General features: G+C 39.6%; 2 protein-coding genes across 3 annotated transcripts in view; both read right to left on the bottom strand.

Moving 5' to 3' along the window:
- The window catches only part of LOC109958607 (polyadenylate-binding protein 1-like), a 6,260-nt gene extending 2,508 nt beyond the window's left edge, over positions 1-3,752 (bottom strand). The window contains 6 exon segments of the mRNA XM_020597369.1: positions 418-555; positions 645-739; positions 872-1,011; positions 1,298-1,413; positions 2,033-2,226; positions 3,013-3,752. Of these exon segments, the coding sequence (XP_020453025.1) occupies positions 418-555; positions 645-739; positions 872-1,011; positions 1,298-1,413; positions 2,033-2,226; positions 3,013-3,205 (876 nt within the window). The 5' untranslated portion in view covers positions 3,206-3,752.
- A 1,241-nt stretch (positions 3,753-4,993) lies between these two features.
- Positions 4,994-14,820, bottom strand: LOC109958608 (14-3-3 protein beta/alpha-like). 2 transcript variants are annotated; one of them, XM_020597370.1, is made up of 6 exons: positions 14,681-14,820; positions 11,356-11,663; positions 8,904-9,027; positions 7,955-8,118; positions 6,673-6,768; positions 4,994-6,495 (listed from the first exon to the last, which is right to left on the bottom strand). In XM_020597370.1, exons 2-6 carry the CDS (start codon positions 11,647-11,649, stop codon positions 6,427-6,429), a joined length of 747 nt encoding a protein of 248 aa, XP_020453026.1. In that variant the 5' UTR covers positions 11,650-11,663; positions 14,681-14,820; the 3' UTR covers positions 4,994-6,426. The 2 variants fall into 2 exon arrangements, with proteins under 2 accessions (XP_020453026.1, XP_020453027.1); XM_020597371.1 differs by lacking the exon at positions 14,681-14,820 and adding an exon at positions 13,998-14,189.
- Positions 14,821-17,071: the final 2,251 nt, after the last annotated feature.

Genomic DNA, 17,071 nt, shown 5'->3' with positions numbered 1-17,071 from the left:
TGTCTGCAGTACATATTTATCCCCACAGTACATGGTAAAGAAATGTGGGGCCCATGAACTACAGTCACTGTTGCAGCCATTTTGGCCAGTGCAACCTATTAAACAGAGAGCACTGAATTTGACAAAGCTGCAGCCTTTCAATGAACTTGGGACAATACTAATAACTCTGTGAAGAAGATTATGAATTGCATGGAGTTGGAGCAATAGCATGTAAAAAACAAACACTCAATGACATTACTCCTAATCCTCCATACAGTGGCCAGCGAGATCAATTATCAATGTACTGTATGACAGCTCAGTGCAAAAGACTGGCACAAGGTTGCAAAACTGTCAGCATCAAGTAGTAGTATATTGTACTGTGGCACATTGTTCTAGTATCAGGTGTTGTGTCAATTTGTGGTAGAAAAACATACGGACCTGGTAGCGAGTTATGCGATCTTGTTTCATTTGCTCAAATTTGCGCTTCAGCTCCGTCTGTCGCTCTACCTTCTTCTGCGCACGGCCGACATATATCAGCTTGCCGTTCAGCTCCTTCCCATTCATCTCATCTACTGCCTATTGCAAACAAAAAAAAACTGAGTCAACCTAGTGGCAGGAAATGGCATACAGTTCCAAATCAAGAAAACTGTAGGATCATCTCTTACTTTCTGGGCGTCCTCATGCCTTTCAAAGCTGACAAACCCAAAGCCTCGAGATTTTCCACTGTCATCTGTCATAACACGGATGCTCATGGCATTTCCTGAACAACAAAAGAGGAAGCCTTTAAATGTTTATATTTTGCCTCATATTGTTTTACTGCAAACCAAAACATTGTATATGCATATCCATATCATTTCAAAGAGCTGTATAAAATATGGACTGCCTGATTAACCATATTTACTGAAGAGTTCCCTCAGCTTCTCATCATCCATGTCATCGCCAAAGTTTTTAATGTAGACATTTGTAAACTCCTTGGCTCGGGCACCCAGTTCAGCCTCGCGCTCTTTGCGAGATTTGAAGCGACCCACAAATCTGCATTGAAATGAACATTAAAATTTGTAATACATACCAACTTTAAATGACCTGAGTAACAAAGACAACTGTGCACATTAATGTTTACTACACTGTAGGCACTACCTTATCATCAAGCTTATGACAGGGATTATTATACATTGTAGAACTTAGAATAAATGAGTTATTTATACAAGTGCTCAAGCAATTATTGCACAACCGTCAGTCAGACCAGGTGCAATAAACAATAGCTATTTCCCCAATTCACACATTAGTGTGCACCAAACAATTTAAAACATTCACTTACACTTTGCGGTCATTGAGCAGCATGCCATTCATTTTCTCAATGGCTCGTTCGGCTGCCTCTTGAGTCTCAAAATGCACAAAGCCATAGCCTTTAGAGCCATTCTCGTCACAAACCACCTTAGAGAAACAAGACATATGCTGCTTTAAGGCCACACACACGTTAACTGTATACCAAATTTGCACTGTCTGTTGGATCACTTACAAGTCTTCCCTCTGCCTATTTTACAAACTAAAACTAACTTGCTGTGAGTTCCATTTTTTTGCACTGGGACTGTGCTGCTGTCAAAAAACAATTCCAATTTCTGTTCCTCACTGCGATTCAACACATTTCTTTTGCACAGCTGCTCTGGGACCCAATGTAGGGTTCTTAAATTTATTTAGTGTACAAATTTATGTTTGGTTATGAGCACACAACCCTCCTCTGTAGTACCAATCCACCCCTAGACTTTTACTTGTATTTCTTTTAACACAATCACATGTTAATGCCAAATGTTTTCCCTGCAGCTACAGAAGTATTCTTTAATATTTCACCTAGTGTCAGAACTGGGTGAAAGATCTGTTAATGGAAGAGCTGGTCTTTCATCTCTCTACAGTGCAAACCAATCGAGGCTGTTTACAAAGCACACACATGCAAATTATGCTCACACTCACAATGTTAAACCACAACAGTGACAGCTCACTATCTGCTCACTCTAGGTGGGATACAGCAAGGAGGAGATGGCCACAGGCCATTTACCTTGCATGACAGGATGTTGCCAAAAGCAGAGAAGGTATCATATAGAGCTTTGTTGTCGATGGACTTGTCAAGGTTCTTGATGAATATGTTTCCCACACCGCTCTTTCTCAGTGATGGATCACGCTGCGACCACATGATGCGCACAGGTCGCCCCTTGATTACATCAAAGTTCATGGTGTCCAGTGCACGCTCAGCTGAGAGAAGGAACATAGAGGCAACATTGTTAATCCTTGTATAAAGCTATCATTGCTTTATGGTGTGAGTGAATTTAGAATAACTTTATTTGGACAACAGTCATCCTGTCCACTTATTTTTTTGTATGTGGTTTCTTAAAGCCATTTAAGCAAATGTACCAAACAGCATGTGCTATGAAAGGCGATTTCTACATATTTATCTACAGAGCCCACCCCTAAGACTGGTGCAAATGCCTCAGCAGAGCATATCTCAGTAAACAGCAACACACCCAAGAAAACCAGAAGGCAAAATACAGACCTGTGCTCTTATCAATGGAATGCAGAAAATGTTTTGTGGAGGACAGATATCTGGCTTCTGGAGTATGAGAGACCGACATTTTATAACGATTTAACTAAATCCTAACACTTTTTCCCTAACTGGAAGGTTCACTGCAAAGCTGACTGGCAAGTATTCTGGGTAGATGTAATCAAACTGTTTTATCAGCACCTCAGGTTGCACCACTGAGGTGCTGTCCTGACAGAATAGCAATAAAAAGACACTGAATATTCAAATGACACTTGGCAGTGCTCTACTACATTCTAGGGGTGGGCAGGGCAAAGCAGAGTGGACGTGGTGCTTTCCTGCTTCGCCACTGCTGGGCAGTTCAAACGAGCAGACCCCACCAACATGTCGGCCGCAGTCACGTGTAGTAGAGAGTGGCTAGCGCTTAGTAGTCACCGAGTGTAATTTTAAAACAGATGTTAACTTTATACACATTTCTGTCTGTATTTTCATAAATTACCTACCGTCTGCTGGCTGTTGGAAGTTTACATAGGCGTATCCAAGGGAACGCCGGGTGATCATGTCTCTACAGACCCTTATGGACAGGATGGCTCCGGCTGGACTGAATTTCTCGTACAGCATGGCCTCGGTCACATCTTGATGCAGATCCCCAACGTACAAGGAGGCCATGGGGTAGCTAGGGGCACTAGGGTTCATCTTCTTTGGATGTGTAGGCTATCAAAGTACTTGGACGAAGCTCGGCGAAAAGTTTTCGGCGACAGTACGAATGCTTGCTTGTTCAACGGTCACGGGCGTCACCTCAGTTTGGGGCAGAATGCTGATTTTAAACCTTAGCAGTTGGCTTGTCAGCGGCGGTGTTATCGAGTAAAAACTATAAGATGAGTTAATTAAAATAACATTCAATTATGTCGACTTCTAGTGGGATTAAAATTGTCTTTCAAATCTGACACAGCGATAAAAGCAAATGCAACGTTATTTGGCCTCGCTTTTTAACCAGTAACGGTAACACGTCGACTGAAATTTTTTCGTTAGGGAGCCCTTGTACGTTACCGTCCAGTCCTCGGATGTCTACTCCAGCTTCACTGACTTGTTACAAAAAGGAAAAATAATTTTTTGTTTTTTTATGTTTTGAATTTTTTTTTGTATTTTTGTTTTTTATAGAATGTGTGCCGAGCTAGCTCAGAGCACACACGCACTCACACAGCACTAACAGCCGGGGTTGAGGGGGAGGAAACTACCGGGAAGTTGTTATATAAATACTAGTGCGCGCGTCACTGAAATGGACCAATCATCTTCCGGTGTAGTTGGCAAAACGTCAACAAAGGGGCGGTAACAAAAAAAAACTATACGCATGATGATGAAATCGTGTAAACCATGGATGTACTCTTGTATTGTTAAAGGCCGAAATTTCCTTATTGTAGGCTATTTACAATAATGCTCACTTATTTATTGGCGCTGTATGGGGACGACTTGAGTTTCTCGCAGTGGTTAGGATCCACATGCGGCCTGTGGGCAAGGCATAATCATACCATTCCAACTGTCAAAAAGCCTACAGTAGCATACAGGGAAGTAAAAATGAATAAAAATGAAAGACAGAAGAAGATTACTCATTCCATTTGTTTTTATTTTTAAATGCTACTGATTAAAGCGATATTGCGTACAAATGTCTTTCTAATTGACCAACTGATATCTTGATTTTGTATAATGTGGTAGACTTATTACCAGCAGTGTGCTGTGAAAAGAACAGATAAAAATCAAAATTCAAGAAACTTGGCTCCATGTCATCTCTCAGAGACTCTGTATTCTAGGTTTGGTTAGAAATGAATTAAATTATATTGATACCCCAGCTTTATAAAAAAAAATGAATAATATCTGTGCAGTATAGGGTAATCTGAAATGGTTTAGCTGCTGCAGGACAGATAATCTGTCATGTACTTTGGCAATTTCACCTAACACACTAAAGCCCGACTGATCTTTGCTAACTACATTTGAACAGAAAAACAACAGATTTATTAACCCTAATGGAAAATTGCACTAGCATAACATGGAACACATAGCCCATAACAGCCTTCACCATCTGCAGAGGGCAGTGTTGTCAATGAAAAGCACATAGCTACACTGCAGCTATTAAACTACCATAGTTACCAACAGACAATTTAAACTATTTGTATTCACTGCTGACTACAATTTTTAATCACCTCACTAGTCTTTCAGTGGTATAGCAAAGTCTGACTTGAAAATATCTTCAGCTGCTGAATTTTGTATATAGACCCCATAATAGAAAGTCTAGTTGACTCAACATATTAACATTCAAAATGTTAACTTTTAAAAACAGAACTTACTAAGATTGTGCTCCAAGACTTAGAACAGATTGAACTGATGAACCAACAGTGGCTCAACACAGCTTTTCATATGCATTAATATGCTGTAAAAATGTCATTCCTTAGGTCCAGAGGGCAAACAAACACATTGAGCACAACACACTTGATTTTAATGTTTTAATTCCACTTACATGAAAGCACATGACCAAATAACATACTCGGAGTGTAACTTGCAAATTCTGAATCCTGCATCCCATTCTTTTAAAACCAAGACAGTGTAATTAGAAGAAACTGGCACTACTTTGTCACTACGAAATGGCCATAATGCAGCTTTCTACCAAGTTACTTTTTATAATCACTTTATATTTAGCATGGTTTTAATTTTTCACAATGTCGTTTCAAGAAAGGTAAATGTTACTGTAATTCACCCGTTTCAAGCTAAATCCTAAGCAAAAACTCCCAGTTTTAAAGCACACCTAACCCTCACACCATACTACTGAGAACCACATACATTCCAGGAGTCAAATCAGGAGTCGAAGGGGATAAAATACACAAAACAGAAAATACAAAAACACTTGAATAGAAAAGAGCAGAAAGCCACATAAAAGCACATGGCAAAAGTATCCTCTGCACTGCTGAAAAGATAAAATATCAAAAGTTACAGTATTGAGCCACTTTGTCAGGTTGTTCATTTTATTATAGGCTGTCTAAACGTTGCCATGTGGTATGGAGAACTGCAGAAAATTTGTCTACGCATTTCACTGCGTGAAAAGAAGTCAGTAAAATGGAATGCAATCCTGTCAACAAAAATATATATTAACCCAAGTTTAACTGCAGTTTTCACAAGCGGCCATCCATACCGAAAACCTTTCCTACACCCGAATGCACCTAGAACCCACTGAGCCGTGACATATGTACCTTCCATAAAGTTACGACCTGCTACACTGGACATCGACAGGGCGGGATGGATACAAGCAATATGGCAATATCTTTAACAAGCTAAATTCTGCCATCTATAGAATCACTGCTATTTTCATTGAAATCAAAAACTTGGCAAAGTCAGACCACTGTGACCGTTATATAGCTGACACGCTTCAAACAGTTTTTGCAGACCCAAGTGTAACAAAAATCGTTCAGCTCAAGTAAAAACATACAAATTATCAAAATTACAGTTAGAGGTTTTTGTTTTCCTGCAACAGCAGCAGTTTGCTACAGTGAATAAGGTGAACGAGTGAGTGGCTGATTTGGATCTAGAGGAGGGATTTCATCTGGACTAAACCATAGACAAAAAACAAAAGAAGAATAAAAAAAAAAAAAAAAAAAAAAAAAAAAAAAAAACAGAACCAAAGGAAAAAAATCCACTGGTTCACAATGGGTAATGTTCAAAAACGGGGGAAAATAGCTATTCCATTCTTTCTCTGTGGAGGTGCTCATACAGTTAACACACACTTCCATGTATCTGCACACATACTGTACTTTACACATTGTAAGTGGAGTGTAAACATACATATCTGTGCATGTATGTGCACACACAACCACGCACACAACCTAGGCTGGTGAGAGGTAAAAAAATGAGGGTTTTTTTTTCTCTTAAGTTCAGTTCTTCTCAGGTTCCGGCTCCGGCAACTCTGCTTCGCTTTCTTCCGGGGGATCTGCCATCCACAGCTGCAATAAAACACGATACTAGGGTTAGTTCACACTTCCCTTTGCATCTCAAATATTTAGTCAAATCTGACAATATGAAGCTTAGCCAAATCAGGTCAGATATGACAGACAGCAGAAAGCAGAAGGTTGAGTGTGAGACATGGCTGATGTGCAGGGAAACAAAGTTGAAACACTCACTGTCAGATTGTCACGGAGCAGCTGCATGATCAAGGTGCTGTCTTTGTAGGAGTCACTATTGAGGGAATCCAGCATGGCAATGGCATCTTCAAATGCCTGGACGAGCCAGAGACACCCATCAGTATTTCCATAAGCAAAGTGCATAACCCCCCCAAAGCCATTGTAAATTGTAAACCAGCTGAATATAGATTTAAATAAGCAATGGCACAGCAATAATGAAATACGAGTTGAATGAAAAACTCCACAACAAGCAGGCATTAAGATGAAGGTTACATTTGTGCTGTGCTTGATATTAAAAACGATACCATGGTGAAAGGTAGGAGGTCTTTAGTATGAAAAATCAAGTAAATACACAAGTGTTTTTTGAGAATAATAACAGGATTATTAAACTGAACCACCAAAGTTCTTTTAATATTTATGATAGAGCTTATGATGGCAAAGCCCCACCGTTCCTAATGGCAACGGTGGGTACAGATACTGGAAATGGAGGCTTCTCAATCATATAAACCTGGGATGGGCATTTCAAGCTAAAATGCTATTTGATATTCATTAGGAAATATTCAACAATGATTCAAAGATCATTGCCCATCTCCAATATCAACCAGGTTGAACACCTCAGCTTCCAGGTAAACTTAAAGGATAAGGTCTGTCATTTTCTACATTAACAGTACTTTCAACAATGCCTTTACAGAGACTAAAACCAACAGTGATTGTCTCTACTCATGGTTTATATCTGTCAGTCTCCAACCTGGATCAGCCAATTCATCTGTGCCATAGCCCTCCAATGTTGTTCAAAAATGATTATAAACACACCAGTGAAACACATCGCTGTACTGGGTGACACATTTCATCATTACAAAACACCAAACCCATATATTTGTTAAAATGTTGCCTCAAAAGCTCCAAACGCGCATACATTTTTACAGCATCTGAAGTAAGGAAGAGTCCATGCAAGCTCTCTTGTTTACAGTCTGCTAGCTCCTCAAGCTTTCAGAGATCTTGCGCAGTTGATTCTGCCGGAGGTCTGTGGCATGAACAAATAATCTAATCCAGGTTGGAGCTTGACAGACATTATCATGAATACCATGAATACCACGAATAGAGGGATTGTTGAAAATACTGTTAATAGAGAAAATGACTGGGCTCATCCTTTAATCACATAATACAATTTTCACCAGTTTCAGGACAATTCTTATTTTAGAGGACATGCAGTGGAGACAAACACAAAAGTGAAGCAGTGAAGAGAAATAAAACACTAAGGCAAACAGAGGAAAGTTCTTACTGTCTTGGCTAGCTGGCAGGCCTTTTCAGGTGAGTTGACGATCTCATAGTAGAAGACAGAGAAGTTAAGAGCGAGGCCTAGGCGGATGGGATGTGTAGGTTGCATTTCACTGTAGCTGATATCCAAGGCGCTCTGGTATGCTGACTGTGAGTTCTCGATGATTGCTACAAAGAGGAAGACAGAACAGTCATCGAGCAGGTATTTAAATGGGAAACAAGCTTATAACATTTGCTATATTTACTATTAACAGCCAAAAGCTAAAATGCAGTCACATGGATCAAAGACTGAACAAGCAAAGGTTCCAAACTACCAAAAAAAGATTTAGGATTTTCCAAGGAGATGAAACAATGATCTAAATTCTGAGATTTTCACTACAAATACACTGCTGAAGAAAACAATACAATTCACAAGACAACCTAAACTAAAACTTCACCCTGGTAGTTCAGGTTGCCACAGCCAACAGAGAAGCTCTAAAAATGCCTCCTGTGCCACTCCTGTTGCCATGACAACCCTGCAGCAGCCCTTACCTACATTTCTGCTGACAGATGCTGGTCAAGGACATGAAGGGTGTCAGTATTTTGGCCACAAACAACAACTGAAGCAAGCCTACTGTAGCTTCCTCATCTCCAGGAGGATTTTTAAGGATGATTAATCAGTACACATTCATCCCATTTTGTATGTGTAGCAAACGACTGGTACAGAAACAAGGGCCTGATCACACAGCAGAATGTGTTTGTTGTTAGCAGTAGGTGGCACCATAAATTTTTTTTTTTATACATTTGAAGCATCTTGCATATCGATAATAAACCTCGAGTATAATAATCTGACTGTTCTGTCCAATTTCTTTAAACAATAGCATGAGAGATGGATGGAGAAGCTGTTAATGAAGGACAATGATGCAATAATAAATGCAACTGTATCAGGATACGAAGAGATGTGCTTGACTCACATTGCTTGTTCTCGCCAGTGGCCACCTCAGCCAGGTAGCGGAAGTAGTCCCCCTTCATCTTCAGGTAGAAGACTTTGCTGTCAGGAGGTGTAGCACTGGGAATCAGATGTTTGTCAAGCAGCTCCTGCAAGTTAAAATATGCAACATTAGCACTGAAATGTGTGGAATGCAACTACACCAGCTGTTACAAGTCAGCTCATGAGGTGACAGGTAAGTTTCTTTTGTCCTTTTATATTCAAAAAAAAATATTCAAACATATATTACAAGACAAATGAAAAAAATGCTTATTGGTCATCAGTAATTACAACACAGCAGCATGACAGGTCTTATCCCTGTAAAGAGAGCTGAATAAAAGTATACAACCTACACTTTGGGACAGAACAGTCAGCATATGTGGTTTAAACAATACATTTAAAAGGGATTGAATTTTTTTTTTTCTTTTTTTAAATGCAGAAACCTCAAAGCAGCTTCCCTTGTAAATTCACAGGATTGTGCCTTGGAATGACAGTGAATGTGTCAATACAAGGTGTATCCATATTATCCAAATACGAAGGTCCATCCAGCCTTTGTTTAAAATATCATCCCTCTATATGCATGAACACACATGAAAAGGACATTTGAACTTTATGCTTACTTAAACTCTTTTTCTTTCCAAATTCAAGATGCCCAATATGTTCCCTGACAACTTAAGGTCCCCTTTATACAGCTACCATATTCACATCAGCCAACCTAGGGCAGTGATGAAGCCCTTGCTGGCTTTTCAGTTCCCATGCACTGAAATGGAAACTCCACAACTAATTATAATCCAAAAGAGCTGGCCCAACTGGGATAACATTATGCACATAAATATAGTTTTTCTGCAAGTCTGTTTTATCATTAGCTCATGTTTATGAGTTAGGGAAATGTTAGCAGAAAAGCTAATGTGGGTTGTTCAAAATCGGTGGCTCTTGTGTAGCAGACTGCTGCTTGGTTCAGTGTGACTGCGCACACTGCCAATAATACAACAGTGATGCATGCGCCTTATAGAAGATTTCTTTAGCGGTGCTGAGATAAGCTCTCAATCTAGGCAGAGAGATACCAAAGCAGTAGCCCTTCAAATTAAAGTAGACTTCTATGCCCCAGCCAGGCTGGAAGCACTGTAGTCAGGGAGAAGTGGCTGAGTATTTTTCTTCATTCTTTCAGTTCTCAGCAATTTTCTCTACACCGCCTGAGCTTTAACTTTATTACACCTTCACTGTCTTCCTATCTATCAGTCTGTATTGAAGCATTTACTCATGTTCTTCTTCTTAAGCTACATTCACATAACCTGGCAAAGTGACTCAAACCTGATTTTTCCCCTCCAAGTGACTCAGACCTGATCTTTTCACACAAAAGCATGAACTAATGTCACCAGAACTGGCCAAAATGATCTTTTATTATTTGTCATTAAATAAAACAAACAAACAAACAATCGAACATCTATTTTTGTGCATTATGTCCATAGGAGGGCAAACTAACACAATGAGAGGCATTAGTACTTTAGTTTTAACACTAATGTCTCTTTAAAGACTGACATACCTACACATTGCACAACTATGGTACTGTGGTTCCAATTCTTGACAGAACTCTCTGAAGTCCGTCCCATCAACTATACTGATCAGCCTTGTGTCCTTGGATATGACCAAAATATGTTTATTTGTGCACACCGCTTGTTGTGCTGTAGACAGAGCAGGGGGCATAAAATATGAGCCCAGAGGTGGCTGTTTGGCTGGAGTTCTGGGTGCCAGACCATGCTAATATGGGTGCATATTTTCAAGGTTGCTAGTGGTGGAATGGTAAGCTATCTCTAGCTTACACACAACTTTATCTCAAGGTTTGACAATTTTGCTATCCACTGACCAAGATCTGAAGTATTTCCAAACAGGGCTTTTTAGGTAGTTTGGGGTACAAATCACTCTCTCTTGCAGCTATGTTGGGTTGTAAACTCTGTGCCATCTTTACAGCACGTAACATTGAGCATTTCTCCTGTCTGTCACGCAGTGCATTTAGTACAGTGGCCCAGGCCCATGCGAGAACCAGGGGCAGCAGTCATGGTAGCTTTTTTTTTTTTTAACAATCGAAAAAATAATTTTCAGATCAAATGTCTGTTTCTTTTTACTATACGATTATATAATCAAATTTGGAATAGCTTCAGATCATGCCAAACTGGAAGGAACATGTCACAACCAAACAGTTTATGAGGAAATTGTGTGATTTGGCCATCACACATACAGTATGATGCTATTGTTATCTTTGTAAACATGTGACTCATTTCATTTGATTTTGTTAAGTATTAGGATGTCACTTACAAACATGAATGTGAACTATCAACACAAAAAGTTTGAATCTGACAAAAAGATTGGAACTGATCAATAAGGCCTGTAATGTGAATGCAGCTTTATCCACTCCCCTCTTCACCGTCTCTGCCTCTTACCAATACATCACTGCAGATTTGGCTCAGCTCTTTCTCGATCTTCTCTCTGTACTCCTTAGCTTGTGCAGTCTTGGCACTGTCATCAGACTTCTGCTCTATGCTGGACAACACCCTCCAGGCGGACCTCCTGGATCCCACAACATTCTTGTAGGCAACAGAGAGCAGGTTGCGCTCCTCGTTGCTGAGCTCTGAGCCCGCCTTAGTAACTGCTTTCATGGCTGCGGCCATGTCATCATAGCGCTCAGCCTGCTCAGCCAGTTTGGCTTTCTGTACCTGATCCTCCTTGTCTGTCATGGCTCCTGTGTGGGCTAAGGAAGGACAGAGGAGAGGGAGTCAGAAAGGACAAAACAAAGGGAACAAGAATGAAGGACTACAGCGCATGTGAACACATTATCCTTCCTGTGTAACCTGATTTCTCAGGAATGCATTTAAACATGCTGACTTTCAGGAATCCTCCCATTATGTTTTACAAATCTACTTGAAGACACAAATTTGCAATTATTTAACAGGGACTAAATCAGGGTAAATACCCTGACTACTCTGATTTAAAGAAAACATTCGGTACATTGTTCACTCTTACTTGCATTATTTTCTGCTGCTGTTTAGTCTGATCAGTGTTTCAGTCTCTCACAATGCTTGGGAATTTTTTTCAATACTAACCGCATCTTGGGTGTGGGCACACCAGCATTATTAAAGTGGATTTTGGCTTTTATCCAACCTAGCTTAACTGCACTAAGTCTGGCACAGACTTGACTTATACTGATAACTAAATTCAGCTGGCATCTAAATAATTGGAAATATACCAAGAATAAGTGGTTATGTGTAGGCTATACAGGAGTTTTACTCTCCACATTGATGAGAAATGTGTAAAATGATGAATTAAACAGTGTTGTTTTAGATCACGTGGCCCTGCCAAACATATCCACAATATAGAAAATAAGTAACATTAGGGATGCAACTAATGATTCATTTAATTTTCCACCCTATTATAAAAGAGGACAATTCCCCGCAGCTCAAGGTGACCTATTCAATATGCTGGGTTAGAGCTGGGGGCGTGAGGCTAATGATTATTTTCATTAACAGTGAATTTGAAGAGTTAACAGTCAAAAATGCCCACTATAATTCTTCAGAGCTCAAGGTGACATCTTCAAGTAGCATGTTTTTCCAACCAGAAGTCCAAAATCAAATCACCAGATATGTGAGAAAAGTAGAATAATTTTTTCTAACAAAGCACAGATGTTTTGAAAAACATCCCTCATATGAAAGCAGTCTGAAACAATACGAGGTAAATTTGCTTGAAAAATGACAATAGTGCATTCTCTGTGAGATACTAGTACATAACAGAACTGGAGCAGCAGCCAATATGTCAGAGCCTGACAGCAAAGTGAGGGCACATTCACATCCGGCAGAAAAAAAAATGCAACTCCCTGCTGTGCTTTAACGCATGGGGGTTGCAAGGGGAGTGTTGTAGGCGTGTAGATACAGTCACGTTATGACAAGTCAACATGAGTGGCTTCATTCACAGTTCCAGCCTGTGAGCTTCCATTGTGTTTTAGTTAGCCGTGCCGCTAACGTAGGCTACTCTACCTTAGCACCAATTCTACCACCAGTGTGTCGAAAACTGATAGATAAAAACGCCATTTAATGTCCAGTACTAACGAAAACGCATGCTGTGTCTTTATGGTGCATTAATTGTGGCCCAAATTCAACAGTGAATAGCAATGCTCATGCCAACATGATAAACAAAAGAGTCTTATTCCCGTGAGCATCCACATCCCGATCGTCCCCCATATGTGATTGTCACTGCGGCGCCTTCACCAGATTATGCCACCATCCAGTGTGGTGAGGGTCAGAATAACATAGGCCACACATGGCTTCAGTTAGAAGTTAGAATCTCATGCATAGTTATAACATCTGAAGAGACTCATGTGAAATCAAACAGGAGAGAGTTTGTGGCAAAACATTTTATAGTGCTTGCATACTGTTGTCTTTTATTGCATATGATAATTTAGACCAAGAAAGTAGAACTGGGATGACATTCACTACAAGATGATTAGTTAAAACATTTCAAAATAATATCTTTCATCGTTGAAGACTTCTTTAAAATGGTGTTAAAATATTTTCTCGTTCTCTTGTACCCAATATTGTGTATTGTCTCCTGAGCCAAGTGTATCGTCACACCCCTAATCGCCACCAGACAAAAAAAAGCAGCAGACTCACAAGTAAGCTCATTTACATGTAGTATTTTTTGCTTGATAAAAGACAAAAATGATCTATCACAACAACAGTGATGAATAATGAAGATTCGTTTGACTCAGCCAGTTAATAGCCTTTTTGAGCAACAAATTCTTTTCTCAATAGGAGGTGAAATACAGGACACAAATGCTAATGTAATCAAGAGGCAGCCTTAAGAACACAGCTGAAGCAAAACAGTACTGTAACTTATCGATATAGATATTATGAGCCATATTGGTTCTGTCGGACCTCTGCTGAAGCCAGCATTTCTTTATTTCATTCTAATGTAGACTAAGTTACTTCCTAGCTAGCGGGTTTTTACAGTTCATTTGCATCGTTTCAGGTTGACGGCGAGACTGCTGCAATACATAAACAATAGTAGTACAACTTTGCGGATCTTTGCTTACCGGCTGTCTTGTAAAAACCCAGAAACAGCAAACCTATAGTTCCAGCGTTTCAAAAATCACTATATCGCTGAGTCAAACACTCGCAGACACCTGCGCCCTTCTGAGGAATGTAGGCCACCCAGTTTCACGTTTCTCTCTCTCTCCCTCTCTCTCTCACACACCTGCCCACCGAGCTCGAACGGTGGCCGCAAGCATACGAGACAGCCTATGAGATGGCTTTAATATTGTGAATGTCTGAACAAATGAATGCTTAATAGTCCCACAAAATTATAGACAAGAACCTGTAGTGTAACCGAATCAGTTGCACTGAAATGAAAGAAACCTAGCTTAGTTCAGTCCACAGTGAACGCCCTTTTCGCTTCCCGGAAAGCAAACCAGAGCTATTGTTTTTGTGAGCATTGAGCATTATTTTTTGGGTTGCTTCATTTACTAAAGCTAATTTGGTATATCCGAAAACTGCCTTCCAGACACACCGAGTAAAACAAATCGATAGGTTAAAGTGCACGAGCGCTTCCCATTCAGCAAGCGACGAACAATAACTGATCATCAACGGAGCATCACTAGTGTCCAGTAGCAGCAACTCATGCGAGATTAAAAGCGCTCCCAAGGCACACAAAGCAAATATAACGAAGATTCCGTCGAACATACCACCGATCATCAACAGTACATAAATGTAAGCTAACCTGTTAATGTCGTTAGGCGACGTTGTTCCTGATTCCCGACCACACAGCTGATGATCGCTCCCGCTCATCCACGGGGTTTCCCTCCAATCAAACACAGAGCAGCAGGGTCGCACCGGGACAGATGACGTCAGAGGCAAGTTGCTAGGGCAACCAAATAAAAAAGCGAAAGTTTTATAGCTATGAACTCTGCAATTTTCCAATATTTATCAGATTTTCCAATATTTTCCTAAATATGTTTTATCATATAAATTTAGTAAATAATACGTATAAAACACAATTTTGTCTGTCTCAATTTGGTCCAATGCACCTTTTTATTATTCTCTGCTTCTGATATTTTCTGAGTGCAAATCTAGTTTTACGAATGTAGAAAAATACACCACCCATGAGCGTTCGTCCACCCACGCCCTCAGAGAATCGTGGAAAATGTATCTTTGGGATGACGAAAGAGAGTTAACATTTTGCTAATAAATATAGTAATAGATGCCAGTGTTTCTTAAATAGGAACAGAAAACAGCATCCTGTTTCAGCATTTTATAAAGAATGACTCAACAAGATCTTTAATTTAAAAAAGATAGGAGAATAAAACATAACCCGGAAGTGGGCCGGGCCTAGCACGATCTTTTTTTTGTCTTAGTTTCTTCTGTACAAATGTCTTACATGCTAGTTGCTGTTGTTGATTGAAATTATCTCTAGGAGGGGCACATTGGACCAAGCTACATGTTTTCAAACAGTTTCAATTGGCGTATTATTACCAATGGAAAAAACTTTTAATTAGCCTGCCTAATTAATTTATGACTATTTATGTTCACAGTCACATGCACACACAGCAATATCATGAATAAGGCCCTCTGATATCACACATGAATCAAAAGTGTTTCTCTACATGTTTGGAAGATGTTTTGATGCCACAGGGAAATTTCAGAACAGAAAATTTTTATAATCAGGTTTTCATCAGGGTGTACCTTGGTCCATTAAGTTTTGGGAGGGGTTTAAAGTGGTACTGAAGAAGGCCAAGCCTTCCGGGCCACAGCACAAGAGCTAGTTTTGGGCCCAGATGGAAATATTGACAGAATACCTATCGTATTGCTGCTGCTGCTGTGGTGGCCCCGAGTTGTTTTCCAATAACATTACCACCTGTGGAGTGAGAGCAGTCTCCAGTTTGCAGTTGTTTCATCTTTTCAAACTGAGTGATGTGCCTGGAACTAAATTATCTGGAGCTGATAGGAATCAAATTAATTTCTTCACCTAATTAATTTATTTTGTGCATGTGCTCCCCTTTTTCCTGTTAGCCTGGATTCAGACAATCGGGCCATAACAATCAAAGGAAATCTAGCAGCTGTGTGTGTTTGTATGGATAAACTTGTGTTTTTTATTCACAAGTTTACAAATGGGAAGGAAGGTCAATTATGTGTGAGGAGACAGAAGAACAATGTGGGATATGATTCATTCAAACCTTAAAAAACAGGCATGCAGCATTTTTTTCTATCAGAATATGGGATCTTATTTCTCTTGAAAGCATTTAATTATGTGCCTTGAGGCCTTTAAGGACTGAGTGCATACAATGTAACACTATAGCTGTTTTTTGTCTGGATGGCAATACAATGTTTAGTTACCAAGCTGAATTGAGGCATTTGTCACAGCTTGAGAAAAGGGAATGCAGGAAATGAATGCTTTATGTGATGAATAAGAGTCGAGACATCTTATTCTGTTGGTCAAATGACTTGAGTTCAGATAGGATTCATTGCTTTTCTTAGACACACAGCTCTGTAGTTTAAATAATTTCCTGTTGTCAGCAAATATCCATTTCAGATTGGGCAATGGAATCGCTGTCTGCTTCAGGTCATCTTCCACATAAAACCCATTTTCTTTACACTTTACTACAGGTGTTTATGCAAAATATATGCAAAGCAAACATTTGTGCAAAATCAGAACCTTTAAATAATTATTTAAGATGCTTAGATTTTTTTAATATACTTTATCCCTAGTAGTTTTCAAAGAGCAGACATCAACACTCAAACTGCTCCTAAATCTATTGCATAATGCATCATTTTCTGTGCATCTTTTTTTTTTTTTTTTTAGAATATGACACCAAGTGCTTATACTTTTATGTGTAGCTAAAGTAAACTCTTTTATGGACTGTTTTGCTTGGTTTGGTCAAGTTGGTGCCACATCAACCAACACTAAAGAAACATTTAGTCATAAAAAAAATTCTCCTCTTGGGATGATGTCCAAGTAAGCTGTTTTGTCTCCTTTTCAGCCAAGATATTCAGGCTCCTGTATGGGAAACTGCAATGTCTATACAAGTATTCATTAATTACTGTACATTTACAAGTGACCATTGTCGTACATTTACATAATGAGTCATATTCAGCTTTTCGCCACAGTGAATCG

Source organism: Monopterus albus, unplaced genomic scaffold (genome assembly GCF_001952655.1).
Source record: "Monopterus albus unplaced genomic scaffold, M_albus_1.0 scaffold34.1, whole genome shotgun sequence".
Taxonomy (NCBI): domain Eukaryota; kingdom Metazoa; phylum Chordata; class Actinopteri; order Synbranchiformes; family Synbranchidae; genus Monopterus; species Monopterus albus.
The sequence above is the reverse complement of the archived record's forward strand: the minus strand, read 5'-3'. Positions and strand labels throughout refer to the sequence as shown.

Excerpts from the sequence above, each read along its gene's own strand:
- LOC109958608 (XM_020597370.1), bottom strand. The coding sequence starts at position 11,649 with ATGACAGACAAGGAGGATCAGGTACAGAAAGCCAAACTGGCTGAGCAG. Across the intron at positions 8,119-8,903 it reads CACTGGCGAGAACAAGCAAT|CAATCATCGAGAACTCACAG; the intron begins GTGAGTCAAGCA and ends TCCTCTTTGTAG. Across the intron at positions 6,769-7,954 it reads CCTGCCAGCTAGCCAAGACA|GCATTTGAAGATGCCATTGC; the intron begins GTAAGAACTTTC and ends TGGCTCGTCCAG.